Source organism: Callithrix jacchus, chromosome 3, assembly GCF_049354715.1.
Source record: "Callithrix jacchus isolate 240 chromosome 3, calJac240_pri, whole genome shotgun sequence".
NCBI lineage: Eukaryota > Metazoa > Chordata > Mammalia > Primates > Cebidae > Callithrix > Callithrix jacchus.
Genome location: NC_133504.1, coordinates 112,960,828 through 112,978,372, shown reverse-complemented (window position 1 = coordinate 112,978,372; position 17,545 = coordinate 112,960,828). Strand labels below are relative to the sequence as shown.

The 17,545-nt window shown below is 38.7% G+C and overlaps 1 protein-coding gene across 33 annotated transcripts in view; it reads right to left on the bottom strand.

Moving 5' to 3' along the window:
- WDFY3 (WD repeat and FYVE domain containing 3) overlaps positions 1-17,545 on the bottom strand; it is a 301,952-nt gene that overhangs the window by 27,348 nt on the left and 257,059 nt on the right. For all 33 annotated transcript variants that reach the window (XM_078366917.1, XM_078366923.1, XM_078366915.1 and 30 more), the window contains 7 exons: positions 15,337-15,454; positions 14,279-14,385; positions 12,628-12,781; positions 5,862-5,953; positions 5,109-5,321; positions 1,758-1,905; positions 508-662 (listed from right to left, as the gene is read on the bottom strand). In XM_078366917.1, the coding sequence (XP_078223043.1) occupies positions 508-662; positions 1,758-1,905; positions 5,109-5,321; positions 5,862-5,953; positions 12,628-12,781; positions 14,279-14,385; positions 15,337-15,454 (987 nt within the window). The remainder of the gene's footprint in view (positions 1-507; positions 663-1,757; positions 1,906-5,108; positions 5,322-5,861; positions 5,954-12,627; positions 12,782-14,278; positions 14,386-15,336; positions 15,455-17,545) is intronic.

Sequence of the window (17,545 nt, the reverse complement as noted above, 5' to 3'; positions counted from 1 at the left end):
CTGTTGGAAGGCAAACACAGTTTACTAAAGGATCACTACAGATTGTCTCTCCAAGAGGTACTTATGGGACCTAAAACAGTTGCTGTTGCTTCCTGTGGGATGGGGCAATGGGTTTTCTGCCAGCTTGCTTGGAGCACTAAAATGAAAAGTGGGGCAGATGGTGACTCATCAAAAGGAGGCTATTCTGTTGACAGAAATGCTGAGCACCTTGCTGGCTAGGATCTCTCGGAGGAATTCTCTGAGCAAGAAGGAAATTGCTAGCCCCTATTACACAACTTTCCAAAAGAGACTTGTTCTGCAGAAAACATGACGTCTCTGTGAGCTCTTCTATCCTGCTCTCATTCAGCAAAGCTCTCCTTTCCCCAAAGGGGAAAGCTCACCTTTCTTTGGGGTTTGGAGGAACAACTACAAGCTCTTGGATTGGGTTCTCCCCAACCCTATTAGTCAGATAGGATATCCAAACTATGAAAGAGCAAGATTAAATGGTAGGCAGGAAATAATGCAAACCTTGTCCGACTCATAGGTTCCCAGTCTGCAACTGAGGTCTGCATAGCCCCAAGCAAAAGTTTTATTCCAGGTTGGTGGGATAAGAACCTTATTTTGTTCCACAGCAAGAATACCTTTATCTGTACATACAATTTGTCCCACAGGTTCTTTGAGTTCTAGATAAAAGAAATCATGACATTAGGACAGGGAACAGGAAAAAGTAATATCATTATCTCATAGGGGATGATAAAGTAATTTCAAATATTCATACAAATCAAGCATCATGACACCTACATTGAAACAAAATGAACTCAGAAACAGAGCTAAGCTTTTGAATCTCCTACAAGACCTGCTGGTTGGAATGCTGATCTTAACAGGTCCTCTGCAGGACTTCCCTCCAGCTTTCCTATTTCCGGGCACTCTCTGGTTTGGTTACTACCAATTAGGTCTGCCTCCCTAGGGTTGTACAGAGTAATCTGGGATGCTCCCCAGAAGGTTATAGGGACACAGATCATCAACAAATCTATGTCTCTAATCCACCCCAAGTTATAGCCATCCCTTAGACTTCCCTTAAGGAAGGTCATGTCATTCCCCAAGAGGCATGGACTCATTGTTCCACATCAGGGCTCTGCTGAACACATTACTACTCCAGAAGAATCGCCAGCAGTGACTGATGCTGGCACAGAACAGAGTCTGTGTAATGAGGCCAAATGGCATAGAATGAATGGCACACAAGTTAAGCAGACTTTGTTTTAAGCCACAACTTCAAGATTTTGCAAAACTCTATTTTTTTCATTCTAAGGGGAAAAACCTATTTGAAAAAATATTTTTAGATATCTGATTATATCATTAAATAAAAGATAGATGTCATTTCACCGGCAGATTAAAAATACGTTCTTTTACTAATATTTCGGATAGGCAGAATATACTTCAATGAGAATGAAATTATGAAGACAAACTTTTTTCTACCTATAAAGTTGAAGTCACAAGATTTTGGTAGTTTAGAGTTTTGACTATCTTAAAGAGGAGAGAAAAGCCTGTTTGGTTCTTTCTGATATAAAGTCCAACAAGCCATAAAAAGAAAACAGAGAAAAAAGAAGGAAAAAGAGAAAATATAAATACTAGTAGGTATTTAGTAATTTAACACAAAATGTATGGCATTTATTAAACAAACTATGCTATTTCAAAAAGCAAATTTGTTATTGTTAAACTGGGATTATGAAATAGTCCCATTAAATCATAAATCAAAACTTTATTTCTCATTATCTTACCTTTTACAGGTGTTAGAGAAGGCCTCAAGTTGTCTAGATGATGAAAAAAGATCTTGTCACTTGTAGATCCTGGTAGGACAGAAATTCCTGCATTGTCTCCATTGAGTCGACTTCTCACTCGCTTTGGTGGATGAGGTTTTTTAAATAACTGGTATGAAAGAAGATGACACACTTTATAATGAAATAAGCCCTTTTATATGCCAGGCATTGTGTTCTTATTTCACGTAAGGTTCACAAGAAACATTAGGTGCTATATTATTCCCATTTTACACCTGAGAAAAGAAATTCAAAGAGGCTGTGAAGGTGGCCAGGAACTCACACCTGAATAAGCAGGGACAGAACTATGATACTAAGGTGTGGGTGTTCTCCTGTTCTATGCTAAGCTGAATTCACAGTAACTTTACAAAAGAAAGTTAATCTACAGTTGACTGACAATTTTTTTCCAATGACATTCACAAGTTGACTCTTTGTAGCCCAATATACCATTCTGTGCCATTGAAGGCAGGCAGACATTCTATCTAATTGGATTATTTTTGGTTTCAATGTGGCCTTTATGTGATTTAGAAATATCATTTTGGTGTCCTAAAAAGGTGCTACTGATTTGCTGAAAGTGTGAACATACCAACTTCTCTGTACTTTGTAAAGAGAAAAAAGAAAAAAAAAGTGTTACATCATCATTCAGTATTTCTACAGGATTAAAAATATTAATGGCCAGGCATGGTGGCTCATGCCTGTAATCCCAGCACTTTGGGAGGCCAAGGAGGATGGATCACAAGGTCAGGAGTTCGAGACCAGCCTGGCCAATATGGTGAAACTGTCTCTATTAAAAATACAAAAATAGTTGGGTGTGGTGGTGTGTGCCTGTAGTCCCAGCTACATGGGAGGCTGAGGCAGGAGAATCACTCTAACCCAGGAGGTAGAGGCTGCAGTGAGCTGAGATTGTGCCACTGCACTCCACCCTGGAGTGACAAAGACTTCATCACAAAAAAAAAAAAAAAATTAATGTCCACTTAAGATTACTATTTTTCAATTATTATAAATCTTTGAGACAGGCATAAAGTTGTTTCTGTTGGAAAACTAGTATTTGAGGAGGAGATCTGAAAAACTTTAAATGAAATGCGATTTAAGATGAATATAATACCATCACACTTTGTGAATTAGTCATTTTGGGTTTCCAGGAGGATAAAAACAGAAAAAATTCTTTGTTTAAAGGAATATACACATTCCAGGCTCTCAAACCTTTAAACGTCTTGTTCCTATTTTATCTACATACAGGACCATGAGATCAGGCTTCTGTAAAGATACATACTTTGAAAGCACATTCATGAATGTGCATTTACTGAAGCACTTTCATGTGAGGACCTAAGGATAGAGCATCATGCCAGGCTGAGGGTGTAGTAATGACATAGGGAGATGATGACCATAAAGCCTACATTTTTGAGGATGGTTTTACTTGAAAGTACTCTCTTATTACTCAATGTATGTCCCAGAAATATGTTGCCATCCAAATGATACTTCTCAGACTTCTGGCCTCTTCTACTTCAAAGCAGCACAAACATCCTGCAACAGTGCAAGTGTCTTTGATTTTTATGTTCACAATATATATTTCCCCTCGGGTCAGGAAAAAGATATTAACTAAATATAGGTATAGCTAATATCCTTCAACTGTAAATAGAGTTTATCAGCAAACATTTGCTTTAAAAGTAAACACGGTCAGGTGCCATAGCTTTCCTGTAACCTCAGCACTTTGGTAGCTGAGGTGGGAGGACTGCTTGAGTTTAGGAGTTCACGACCATCCTGGGCAACATAATGAGACCCTATCTCTATAAAATAAAAGTAAACATGCTTCTTTTATTAGGGGATCAGACTGCACTGTGAATGATACAGTTATAGCATGTCCTGCTATCAATCATGGCTTTTCTACATACAGAGATGTGCCATTGTTTCATGTGCTCTCAAGTGTCAGTCCTGGAAACCTCAAAAAGGTTAACCTACAAAAAGGGAGACCATAGAGACATCTAAAGCAGGAACAGAGAAGGTAGCCAGGATCAAAGTATAAGCTACTGGTACTTAGTAAATGTGGGTGGTCTGACCAGCTTGTCAAAGTGTGCCTTCTCCAACTGTGCTGCAGTTACTCCTGGTGCACGCAGCCCTCCTGCCATACCTCGGACAATGGGGATGAGAGAAGGGATGACGTGTCTTCATGGAGGTTTGCTCATCGCTGAACATGATATAGACCTACAGTATCTGGGTACTGAGAGGTTTAGATCTTGGTCTTCCTCTCCAAATTCCAGAAGGTGGTGAGGGCAGCTATTGCATGTCCTAGGCATTCCTATGGCTTGTGCACTCACAGAGCAGCACTTATGCCTATGTGAATAATTTAACCCAATCCATTGTCATTTGTTCCCTGAACTAGTACAATAGCGTTCCAAGTGGTTTTCTGCTCCCCGTTTGGCTCCCCAGCAGAGAGAGTGAGAAAGAGTGAGTGAGAGAGAGAGAGAGAGAGAGACAGAGAGAGAGAGAGAGAGAGAGTGTGTGTGTGTGTGTGGTGTGTCTGTGTGACAGAAACAGAGAGAGAGAGAGAGAGAGAGAGAGAGAGAGAGAGAGAGAGAAGGGGGGACATAGAGTAGTTTATTCTGATGGAGGCCAGAATGAACTACTTTTTTTTTTTTTTTTGAGATAGAGTTTCACTCTTGTTATCCAGACTGGAGTGCAATGGCGTGATCTTGGCTCACCGCAACCTCTGCCTCCTGGGTTCAAGTCATTCTCCTGCCTCAGCTTCTCGAGTAACTGGGACTACAGGCACGTGCCACCATGCTCAGCTAATTTTTGTATTTTTAGTAGAGATGGAGTTTCACCATGTTGACCAGGATGGTCTCGATCTCTTGACCTTGTGATCCACCCGCCTCGGCCTCGCAAAGTGATGGGATTATAGGCGTGAGCCACCGAGCCCGGCCCAGAATGAACTTCTAAAGTTTAAATGTGACCATGTCATTTCTCTGCCTAAAATTAGCACTGGTTTCCCACTGGCCTCCAGACAAAACTCCATCTCTGTATGTGGCCTATAAGGCCCCTCCTGTTACATCTTATGCAGGCTTAAGAAAGCACATTCTGCATTAGTCTATAAGAGATAATTCATCCTCTTTAAACAAAATTTTTATTTAATTAGACTATGAAAGTGAGAAAAAAGCAACAATCTAGGAATCTGTTGAAATACTATGCAATATTTATGGCTCTTTATTAAGTTAATCTCAACTTGATTATTTTGTGGTCATCTATAATCTACAGAAATGTTACAAAATTTACACAGTGAAACAGAGTACATCAATGCTAAGAAAAGAACATCCATACCTGTTTAGGGATCTGACCAAAGTTATTAATGAACCCAATTGTGGCTGTCTCCTTTAGTGGGTCATTGATGTTGTAGATATCCACTTGACCCTCATAAAAAAGATGATGGAAAACATTTACAGCTTCTACTGCAGCAGGGCCTTGCTGTTTATAGCCGAAGATTAAGTCAATCCACTCATGGAGATGGGCACTCACGTAATCACACTCCAAAGCCTTTAATTTCAAACACAGGTTCAGTCACTGGCTGCCTTTCATTACTTGCTCAGAGACTAGAAAAACCTTGGTAAGTTGTCAATAGGAACTAAAATAACTAAAAATCATAAAACAACATAGTAGTCCCCTCTTATCTGAGGTTTCACTTTCTGAGATTTCAGTTACCTGCAGTAAACCATGGTATGAAAATATTATTGTATTTACGAGAGACAGAGAGATCATATTCATGTAGCTCTTAGTATATCGTCATGATTGATCTATTGTTAGTTTTATTCTTAATCTCTTACTGTGCCTAATATATAAATTGAACTTTATCAGAGCTATATATGTATAGGAAAATAGTTTATATATATATATGGTTTGGTACTATTCCTGGTTTTGGGCACCTACTGGGGTTCTTGGGATGTGTCCCCTGTAGATAAGGGGGCCTGGTTGTATTAGCAACAAACAAGTGATACTCTATTAGAGGTCCTCTCTTTGCATTACGTTCAGTGACCAAATTTGAAATTCAACTTCAACTGCAAAGTGTACTTCCGTTACCTCTCGGTGGACTCTGATGAATTCTCGTGGATCCCCTTTTGCCCAGGGTGGAAGGATAACATCTCCAAGCTTGGTGCCATTTTGTTTACAGCCTGTGCAATTGGATACATTAAAAAAAAAATGGGATAAACAGTAACTTCCCATTAATCTGACAGAGAAATGGTGGGTTAGATTCATTACCAGAACTCTAAAAGGACCTCAGAGATCATCGACTTCTAGCATCCCCGAAAACTGCTCCTCAGAGCTCTCTAGCAGAAAGAGTTACTAAGTCAGCAAGACTGAGGCCCTCACTGCCAATGTCTTTAGGAAATGCTCAATTATACAAGTGAGACATGCTTCTTTCTGCAGTCTTCAGAGCAGGACTCCTCAGAGGTTTAATATGCTAACATGCACTGCCCTTCTCTAAGAGGGATATCAAACACAAAATGTCTGAAATTTAATTGACCACAGGACTCCTTTTCAGCAAAACATTTTGTGGGGGTACTGTTTTGAATTTCCTGGAAACAGTCTCCTGGAGATATCTGTAACACAAGAGGTTTCTCATATCGCTGACTCTTAGGTTCTCAAAAGAGCTCTGTAGAACTGGCATGTATTTTGCAGTAAGCATTCTTATTTAAAAAGTGAAATCTGAAATAACATAACTTTTTGCTGTTATTGCATCATTTAGCAGAAAAAAATATTTGGAAAAACTATAGGGCTACCTGTCAACAACAAAAAATATGGTGTGATAGGCACATAAATAATATTTATTCCAATATAAACTTATTTTAAGTAATAGCTAATTTCTAAAATATAAAAAAAACAATTCATTATGAAATCTATCCACAACAAAATATATTAAATTTGGCTACATCTAAGGAAAAAGGTTGTTTTTCATTTTTTGAAATATACCAAAAATATTCCTTTAGCTTAAGAGTTTTCGTAGGTTCAAATCATATTATCACTGTAAAAAAATGATTGTATAAACAACAATGTTGACTCACTAGTTTAACAGCAGTTGGTTAGATAAATACTTGTATTGGAAATTTTCATAGAGAAGTACAATTGTTCGAATTTTAGAACACAAAGCCAATTCCAAGTGAAAGCAAGTAAAATATTTCCCTTAGAAACAATCTTGCCTTTATCATTGCTAGTTGATGGTTTATTTACAATGTGATATTGAGTGGTATAAATCGGTTTATTGTTTAAAGGAATGTCTTGACTTGGTTGGAAATGTTACCATATGATTTAAGACAAAAATAAATTATTACAACCCTTCCTCCTAAACCAAACACACTTCACACTGTGTTGAATCCCCCTGAAATGCCCCCAGGCCTAACTTTTTTGTAATGATAAGGCAGGTAAAAGGCTACTTGAGATAGAAATTACTTTTCAAAATTTTGCTGTAATTCTTAAATATTTATTTAAGAGCACTATATGCAACTTTAAAATGACATATAAAGGTAACATAGTATGTAGAAAAGCCTTTGTCTAATTCTGCTTTTTTTTTTGTTTTTTTGTTTTTTGAGATAGGGTCTTGCTCTGCTGCCCAGGCTGGAGTACAGTGGTATAATCATGGCTCACTTCAGGCTTGAGCTCCTGGACTCAAGCGATCCTCCCAGGCAGCCTCCCAAGTAGCTAGGACTACAGGCACATGCCACCATGCCTAGCTAATTATTTTATTTTGAAGAGACGAGGTTTTGCTCTGTTGCTCAGGCTAATCTTGAACTCCTGGCCTCAGGTGATCCTCCTACCTTGGCCTCCCAAAGGGCTTGAATTATAGGCAAGAGCCATAATGTCTGACCCTTATTTTTGCTCTTCTGAAGCTCTCTTCCATGTGTATTCAAGAATGTAAGAACAACAAGATCCCAAGGTGAGTATTATTTATCTCACAGCAAAGGAAAAAAAGTCTAAGTGCTTTTTCTTTCTTTTTATCTTTTGAGACAGAGTCTTGCTCTGTTGCCTAGGGTGGAGTGCAGTGGCCTGATCTTGGCTCACTGCAACCTCTGTCTCCAAGGTGATTCTTGTGCCTCAGCCTTCTGAGTAGTTGGAATTATAGGCACACATGACAATGCCTGGCTAATTTTTGTATTTTAAGTAGAGATGAGTTTTCACCCTGTTACCCAGGCTGGTCTCGAACACTCGGTCTCAAACAATCTGCCCACCTCAGCTTCCCAAAGTGCTGGGATTACAGGAGTGAGCCACTGTGACCAGCCCCAAATGTATTTTCTTTTTCATCATTTACTATCTTTTCTATGTGAAGAGGCAAACTGTTTTTTTTTTTTTTTTCTATTTGGGTGAAATTCACATAAGATCAACCATTTAAAGTGAACAACTCAGTGGCATTTAGTTCAGATAGTGTTATGCAACCATGATTTCTATCTTGTCCCAAAGCATTTTTATCACCCTAAAAGTAATCTTGTACTTGTTAATCAGTAGCTGCCCATATTACTTTCACCACAGGCCCTAGAACACCAATCCATGTCCTGTCTCTGTGGACTTAGCTGAGTATTTTCTATAAATGGAAATGTACAATATGTGACCTTTTTTGTCTGGCTTCTTTCACTTTGCATAATGTTTTTGAGGTTCAGCCACACTGTAGTATTTAATGTCTTACTGACTTTTATAGATGAATAATATTTCATTGTATGTATATACTACAACTGATTTATTCACCCATCACTTGCTAGACATCTGGGCTGTTTCTACCATTTGGTTATTAGGAATAATGCGACTATGAACATGATCATACACATACTTACTTGAGTTGCATTTTCAATTCTATATACCAAGGAGGGGAACTGCTGGGTCATACGGTAATTCCGTTTAACTCTTTGAGGAACTGCCAAACTGCTTCCCACAGTGGCTAAACCATTTTATGCTCCCACTAGCAATGCATAAGGGTTCTAATTTTTTTTATTTTTTATTTCTTGAGACAGAGTCTTGCTCTGTCACCCAGGCTGGAGTGCAGTGGTGGGATCTTAGCTCACTGCAACTTCCGCTGCCCAGGTTCAAGCAATTCTCCTGTCTCAGCCTCCTGAATAGGTGGAACTACAGGTGCAACCTACTACATCCAGCTGATTTTTATATTTTAGTAGGGACAGGGTTTCAGCATTTTAGTCAGGGTGGTCTCGAATTCCTGACCTCAGATGATCCACCTGCCTCGGCCTTCCAAAGTGCTAGGATTACAGGCGTGAGCCACTGTGCACAGCCTGAAGGTTCTAATTTTTCTACATCTTTGCCAGCCCTTGTTATTTTTCAGTTCACCCCACCAATTATGGCCATCCTAGTAAATATGAAGTGGTATCTCATTGTGGTTTTGATTTGCATTCCCCTAATAACTAATGACATTGAGCATCTTTTCATGAGTTTACTTGCCATTTGTATAACTTATTTGGATAATTGTCTATTCAAGTCCTTTGCCCATTTTCCAACTGGATTGTTGGTCTTTTTGTTGTTGAAATATAAGAGTTGTTTATATGCTGGATACTAGATCCTTATTAGATATATTATTTACAAATGTTATCTTCCATTCTATAGGCATCTATCATATTTAAGAATCCATGGCCAAATTCAAGACCATGAAGATTTACCCCTATGTTTTCTTTTAAGAATCTTATGCTTTTAGGTTTTATATGCAAACAGTGTTTTGTCTTGTTTTGTTTTTGAGACAGTTTGTCGCTTTATCACTCAGGCTGGAGTGTAGTGGCATGAACACGGCTCACAGCAGCCTCAGCCTCCTGGGCTAAAGTGATTCTCCTACCTGAGCCTCCTGAGTAGTTGGGACTACAGGTGCACATCACCATGCCAGCTAATTTTTGTATTTTTTGTAGAGATGAAGTTTTGCCATATTGCACAGGTTGGTCTTGAACTCCTGAGCTCAAGTGATCCACTCACGTTGGCCTCCCAAAGTGCTAGGATCACAGGCATGAGCTACCATGCCCAGCCCAACCACTGTTTTTTAAAGTATGTTATTTCAAAGAGGGACGATACTTTGTTAGGAGGGTGAACGTGACAAAGGTATATCCTCCTTTTTTATTTAGTTATTTTAAAAGCAGATTGGTTGGTTGAGTTTGTAAGTGGTCTGTCTGGAACACCTTTGTAACATGGATTATCATAATTGATGGACATTTCTGGAAGATTATGAGCTATCTCTCTTTCTTTCTGCACCTCTCCCATATTTGTCTCTTTGACAGTGGTCTACCTAGGGAAGGCAGCAACATTCTCCAAAGGTGAATTACAATGAATATAAGAAAACACTAATGTGGCCATGCATGGTGGCTCACGCCTGTAAACCCAGCACTTTGGGAAGCCAAGGCAGGTGGATCACTTGAAGTCAGGAGTTCGAAACCAGCCTGGCCAACATGGAGGGACCCCGTCTCTACTAAAAATACAAAAAAAATTAGCCAGGCATGGTGGTACGTGTAATCCCAGCTATTTGGGAGGCTGAGGTATGAGAATCGTTGATCCTGTAAGGTGGGGGTTGCAGTGAGCAGAGATCATACCACTGCATTCCAGCTTGGGCAACAGAGTAAGACTCTGTCTTCAAAAAAAAAAAAGAAAATGCTAATGTGCATTCATAGTCAAAGGCTATAGCACATATTTGTCGACCGTCCTTGTTGACTATCTACTCTATTCTTTTGGAAAAACCCATCACTTTCTCTAACTCTAAGTCCTAAAGTTTTGTCTTTAGCTGCACAAGGGTGAGCTCTAGGCACAATTGGAGGTAATGAAACTCAATTTCAGGAATTTTGCTAGGGCTGTGGAGAGAGTCGTGTTATCTTTCCGATTAGATCCCATTTCATAAAGGCAGAGTTGCTGATGGACAATTAAATACATAAAAATCATCTTTAGAAAACTTCAAATAGAAATATCTTTCATATATATAGGATACAAATAATTCTCTGTATTTTCTGTTCATGAAAATTTAGAGGTAGTACAGTTATAATTTATGTGCTGAACTCTTATAAATAAGACAGTGGAAAATACAGGAAGCAAAAAAAATACAAAATGACAAATATCTGGCAGGAATATTCTAACATGGAAACAATGGAATTTTGATATGCTTTAAAAGAAATACTCAAAAGCATAGATCAGCAAGCTGTGTTCCAAGAAGCTGTAACCAAAGTCAATTCTACTTCCTTTAACTGCCAGACAATATAAAAACAGCACTGATAAAGTTTTTCTCCTTTTTATAATTGCTGATTTGGTCCTGTTTTTCTAGAAAATAGAGCCCTTACAGGATAAAGAAGAGGGATTTACTTAAAGTTATTCTGAAATTCTAATTTTAAAACACATTAGCATATAAACCGAGAATGTCTTAGTAATACACGGGATTAAAACAACATGCGAAAAATTTGGGTATACCGCTGTTAGCTATCAATGGGTTGTGGGAACGCTCCCATGTGAGACCCCCAAGTAGTGGGTCACACCATATGGTTGAGCTTGATCCCGGACACAGGCCCCTTGTTGGAGGTAGTCGAGCTATGGGGAAGGACTGCAAGAAGGCTTATGTGATATACAAAAAATAACATGAGTTATTACTCTATTGTGCTGAGATGCTGAGAGGCACAGTGTCCACTTTTGGTTCTCACGGTGTCTACTTTTGGTTCTCACAGTGTCCACTTTTCTCTATTCATTATAGTTTCTTCTTAAAGTTATGACTTAAATCTTCAAAGCAAGCTGATAGTAAAAATTGCTTTGTTTATGTGTTTCCTGCACCTAAACCCTTGATGTGGTATTTACAATACTGCTTGTGACTTAATGATTTATAATGTGGCCTGTGATTTTCTTGTGAAACTCCTGCCCTAAATAGTTTGTTTTAAACTTTTAAACTTAGATATTGCACCTGACTCTTGTGACTGATAATTGCACCCCCCACTTTAACCTGATTATGTATCTCCCTGTTCCCAGCATATTTATCCAAAATATGGTGACTTGTGATTGTATTGTAAAACTTTCTGTTCCCACGAAACACTGATCCCATGACGTAAACACTTCTACTTGTAATGTATATAACCAGACCCTGAGTTCAATAAAGCTGTTGGTGAAGCATCTGACTTCTCAACCCTCCAGACCACGTCTGCTCTTTCTTATTCTCTTCCGCGCACCCCCTTTTCGAGGTTGGGACCGTCTTGCTGGCCAAGAGCCCCCCGGCAGATGTGCCAGCACCCACAATGGGCTTCAATAGTAATACTTTTCAAATAAATTTTCACTTCATCTTTGTTTCGTCAAAACAATAAAATTCTAAATGTTGGAAGTAATCTGTGTCAATATTTATTTATTTAAACATGGAGTCTCACTCTGTTGCCTAGGCTGGAGTGAAGTTCACAATCTCAGCTCACTGCAACTTTCAAGCAATTTTCCTGCCTCAGCCTCCCAATTAGCTGGAATTACAGGTGCCCACCACCACGCTCGGCTAATTTTTGTATTTTTAATAGAGATGGGGTTTTGCCATGCTGGCCAGGCTGGTCTAGAACTCCTGAACTCAAGTGATCTGCCTACCTCGGTCTCCCAAAGAGCTGGGATTATAGGTGTGAGCCACTGAACCCAGCCTATGTCAATTTTTAAATGTCTCCCAGACTCTACGTTTGAAGCAGCTCTTTTGGGACATAAATATGCTTTTCTTTCACATGTAACCACACCCAATTAGAGCAAGTGACTGCAAGAAACTATAACAAAATTATACTTGTTAATGTGTGCTGCAGACAATCTTCAGAGAAGTGACTTATTTCTGTTGGGATTTTCCTGGCTAACATTCCTAAGACAGTACCATAGCTATACATACCTAGATCAAAGTTGTTGGAATTGAACAGGAATTCTGGTAAGTAAAAGAACTCTGGGATAAGTTCCTTTACATCTGCCATGTTGTGTTTTGATGCTGAATACCAGGCCTCGCGCACACTGTGAAACATCCGGTCAGCCAGGTCAAAGTGGCCACCCTGTGGACAGAATGAGAAGGCACCTCTCTATTAGTGAACCATTTTCACCTGACAGCTTCTGTCAAGTTCAAGAGCTTGAAAACTCAAACTATATTTGGTGACAGTTCAATTACCCATTATCCTACATTAAATATACAAAATTTTTTTAATAATCATAAAAAATCTAATTCTTTTTGGGGTAATCCTTACAGAGAGTTCTGTATGCATCTGTTTTATAATCAAACTGAAATCCTAATGTAAAGATTTTAAAAAGTCATTCAAAGAATAGATTTTAAAGAGAGGACAAAGCTGTAAGAAATACGAATTCTTCCACAGTTTGATTATGCCATCCCAATAAAAGATTCTAATGTAAATCATCTACAGTTGGAAACATTCCAATTTTATGTTTGGGTAATTTTATAAATTAACATGATATGCAAGTTCTCACACCAATGAGAATTAAATGGGAAATTAGAAAAGGTGATCAGTTACAGACTGATAAAGCAAATTCTGATAGAAAAGGGATATTTTTGACTATGCAGTCTCATAGGTACACTACCCATTATCTTCAGTGAAACCCTCATGTTCACCATTTAAGTGAACATGGTGTACCTGTTTTATGATGCTCACTGTGGAAAATGCCAAAGGCCATGCCATGGCTGCCAAGGCCTGCTATACAATCTGGCCCCATTTCCTTTTTGACCTCTTGCCCTACAACTTTCCTTCTTACTTACTCTATTCTGGACACACTGGCCCCAGGCTGCTCCTCAAACACATCAGGTACAGGCCTGCCTTAGAGCCCTTGAAGAAGATCTTCCCTCTGCCTGCAGCATGTATCTCTAGATGTCTGCAGAAGCAATACCCTTACCTCCTTTCGACTTTTGTTTACAGGAGACCTACTCTGACCGCTCAACTTAAAACTGCATCCCACACTACCCAACCTCCTGCTCTCTCCACCTTCCATCCCCCTTTCCGGACCTGTATTTTTCTGATAGCTTTTATCACATTCTAAAATACTTTACAATTTTCTTATTTTTGATATTCGGCTGTCTCTTTCCACTGAAATACATAAACTGCAAAGGTCAGGCTTTTGTCTTTATTAATTGATGCCCTGTCACATACCTGGAACAGTGCCTGGCACACAGTAGGTATTTATTAAATATTAGCTGAATAAATGAATGTATGGAAAAGCAATTGTAATAGAGAAAACAGAGAATGAGCTGGAATATATCACGTTTTTGTAAAAATAAATTGTTTAATTTAATCAGTCAGGGCTGGTTGGAAAGTGTATGCTACTTATGTATTTGATTAAAGGAGGCTGGCACTTGTTTGTTCTAAGTGAATTCTAGTTTACTAATCAATTTTGGTCCAACAAAATTGTACTTTAGTTATGTGACTACTTTGTCATTAAAACTTCACAGAGCTCCTTGTAATGCAAGATAATGATATTTTAAAAAGGTGACATTTTACATAGAAGTAGGCTTGTATAAAATAGAAAGCCCTAAATTTAAAGTTTACCTGTAGCCTTAAGAATATCTGTGTGAAAGGCTCCATCCTTACAAGGTATGAGGCCACAATCATTGCAGATGAATAGTGGGTCCCATAGTGGTATGCTGGAGTTTCTCCTGTTTAGGAAAATTAAAGCATAATTAAAATAAAAAGAAATATGAAAAATAAAATTAGTATTAATTTATATTTGAAAATGCTAGCATATGTGACAATAGTGATACTAAATGTAGTCAGTACTGCGATTTGTAGCAGGAAAACTTCATGATGACACCACTATCCCTCTCTTCTATATTTGACAGTAATCCAAATTAAGTATAACTCAATGGCCTATTCCCACAAACTTAGTATGTCTACCAATTTCATGTCTTGAGGCTGACTATAATAGCTAACCCTAAATGGTAGACCACCTTCCACTAAAGCAGGAAATTAACTTATAGTTACTTTTTATTAGGTTCTGGCTTTGCATTTATGTATTTCTCTAAATTGTTGTTTATAAATATTAAGCAATTTTATGTATTTTTACTACATATTCTCCTCGGCAGAGAGAGGAGAATAAAAGAGTTCACACAGGACTACAAGCTGAGGACTTCTTTTTCCTTTGTTTTGCCTTTTTGAGGGAGAAACACAATAAACATTAAACATAATAAATAACAAGTAAATAATATAGTTTTAGAATATAGCCATTTTTTTAATGCAAAAAGGTTTCAAAAATTGCCTCAATAAAATTAAAAGAGAGCTGATAAATGAAAGTGTGGTTTCTGGACTAAATATGATTAGAGACAGAAGCAGATTATGATGGGAAATTTCTGCCCTATGCAAAGCAGGCATACTGAGTTTTCCACTAGTACTCTGATAAGCTATTTAAAATGCCTTCTAAGCATGGCCATAAGCTGGCATGCAAACCTGATTCTTCTACTATAATAACCTGCATATATGTGTAGACATATAATACATATATATATGATATATAAGCAATTCGAAGGAAAATGTTAAGAATGTCAACTGCTACATAATGGCTTACTTTTGAAACCTGGGTACAAAGTCCAATGACAGAAAAAGTTGCTTACCATTAGGATCCTCCCAGTCTTTATACCGCTTCTTATACTGAGCTAATCGTTCATCTGTTTGTGCTCCCATTGGCTTAGCCAGGTTTCTAAACGTCTTGGGATTAGTAAGATCCAACTCCTAAAATACAAAACATAACTCAATTCCAAGTCACTATACACTCTCTAGCCTCACTAATGTAGATATAGTGGCTGTAGTGGACAATTATGATTTATAAATGCACTAGTATCTGTGAGGTCAAACTGTCATAACTGGACTCCAAAATACTGCTATGTACGTACTATTTAACCACACTTTACAGACAGGCTTGTGGCAGTTCGTTAACTGATTCAGTTGGAAGACAACTGCTTTGGAAATATGTGTTTCACAGAGGAAGCCACTTAGGATCTAGGTTTAGGGGATGAGGAATAAGAGGGAAAATGCCTCCAAGTCTTGGCAAGGACCCCAGCAGGAGACTGTGGACACAATAGCTCCAATTCATCGTTAACCTCATCACACGCATAACTGAAGGATCAGATGTCCCTCCACCCCGACCCTGTCTCCCTCCAACTTTACTTCTGAGCATTTTCTTCTCAGAGGTGATCTGGAAGTGATATAAATTACAACACTGTAATTCAATCACCTCTAAAAGATAACAGCACACCAGGTCAAGTTAACTTCCCAATGAGATGGATTCTTCCAGTTTAACAGAGATTGTTTTAAAAGCTGATGAGCTGACCTAATTCATATATTTAAAAGGAAACGAAAATTTACTCCCTGAGGGTTTTAAAAGTAGAAATTTGAAACATGAGCCTGTGGCATATTTGCATCCTTTTTATAGGGCAACATGAATAACCAATTTTGCCAAACTTGTATTTTTAAAAGGATAAACTGATCTACATTTATGAATGTAAGTCAAGTTAGTATATCTGTTCTCTTAAAGTTTATATGCAAAGTACCTCATTTGTATTTTCTGGTTAATTCAACAACGTTAAACTGTGTACAAAGTACCAGGCATCGTTCTAAGGGCTGGGAGTTGAGAGAGACATAAAATGGTCTATGTGCTCAAGGACCTTGACCCTATGATTGAGTAGGGTTAAACAAACAGCAGGACTATGCTGTGAAAGAAAACTCCATGACTAAGATGGTGAAAAAAAATAGGTACCATGTTATACAGCTACAGGGTAGTGTGGGAACAGAAGACAGAGAATAGAAAGACAGAAGGCTCCCCATCACGGGGCTGGTTTCTGAAGGATGAAGTGGAACTGATCAGTTGAGTTAGTTGGTGGAAAGAAGAAATGCATGATGAGCACCGGGCAGGTCATGCTGTGTGTAAAAAGCCACTAAGTTACAATAGAGGGATCTAGGGTGCCCACAATAGCAGTTCTGGGAATACATGAGGAATATATATACAGGAGCTATACTGAAAAGGTTGCTACAGTGAGGTTTTTCAACCCTCCCAAATTATGATGATGATTCACTTAATAATTTTATTTATTTATTTTTACTTCATTATTTTATTTTTTTGAGACAGCTTCTTGCTCTGTCGCCCAGGCTAGAGTACAGTGGCATGCTCTCGGCTCACAGCAACCTCACCTCACTGACTCAAGTGATCCTCCCATTTCCAGCCTCCTGAGTAGCTGGGACTACAGATGCATGCCACCATGCCTGGCTAATTTTTTGTATTTTTTGTAGAGATGGGATTTCATCATGTTGCCCAGGCTGGTCTTGAACTCCTGGACTCAAGCAATCTACCCTCAGCAGCATCCCAAAGTTCTGGGATTATAGGTGTGAGCCATGTCACCTGGTCACCAAATGATTTTAAACAGGAGGATGACTCAATTAGATATGTGTTCCTGAAACTGGTTGCCATGTAGAGGGCATAGTGGAGGAAGGAGAGACCAGAGCATTAAGTCCAATTAGGAGGTGCTGCAATGGTCCAATAAAAGATGTGGAGGGCCAGAAATGAGACACTAGGTACGCTGATGGAGATAAAGGTAGACATGTGTTGGCCACTGAGCAGACATGGACAGTAGGAAAGGTGTAATTTCCAGCCTGTAAGACAGCATGGATGATGGTGTTGTTTCCTGACATGGGGAATACACAGTGAGGGTCAGAATTGCATTGGGAGAAAAAGGTAGAGAACTGAAGCTTCAGTAATGGGACCTGTCATGTTCCCATGAGACACATATTCAATTATGGGTGAAAAAGTATTCCACTCCCTTCTCAGAA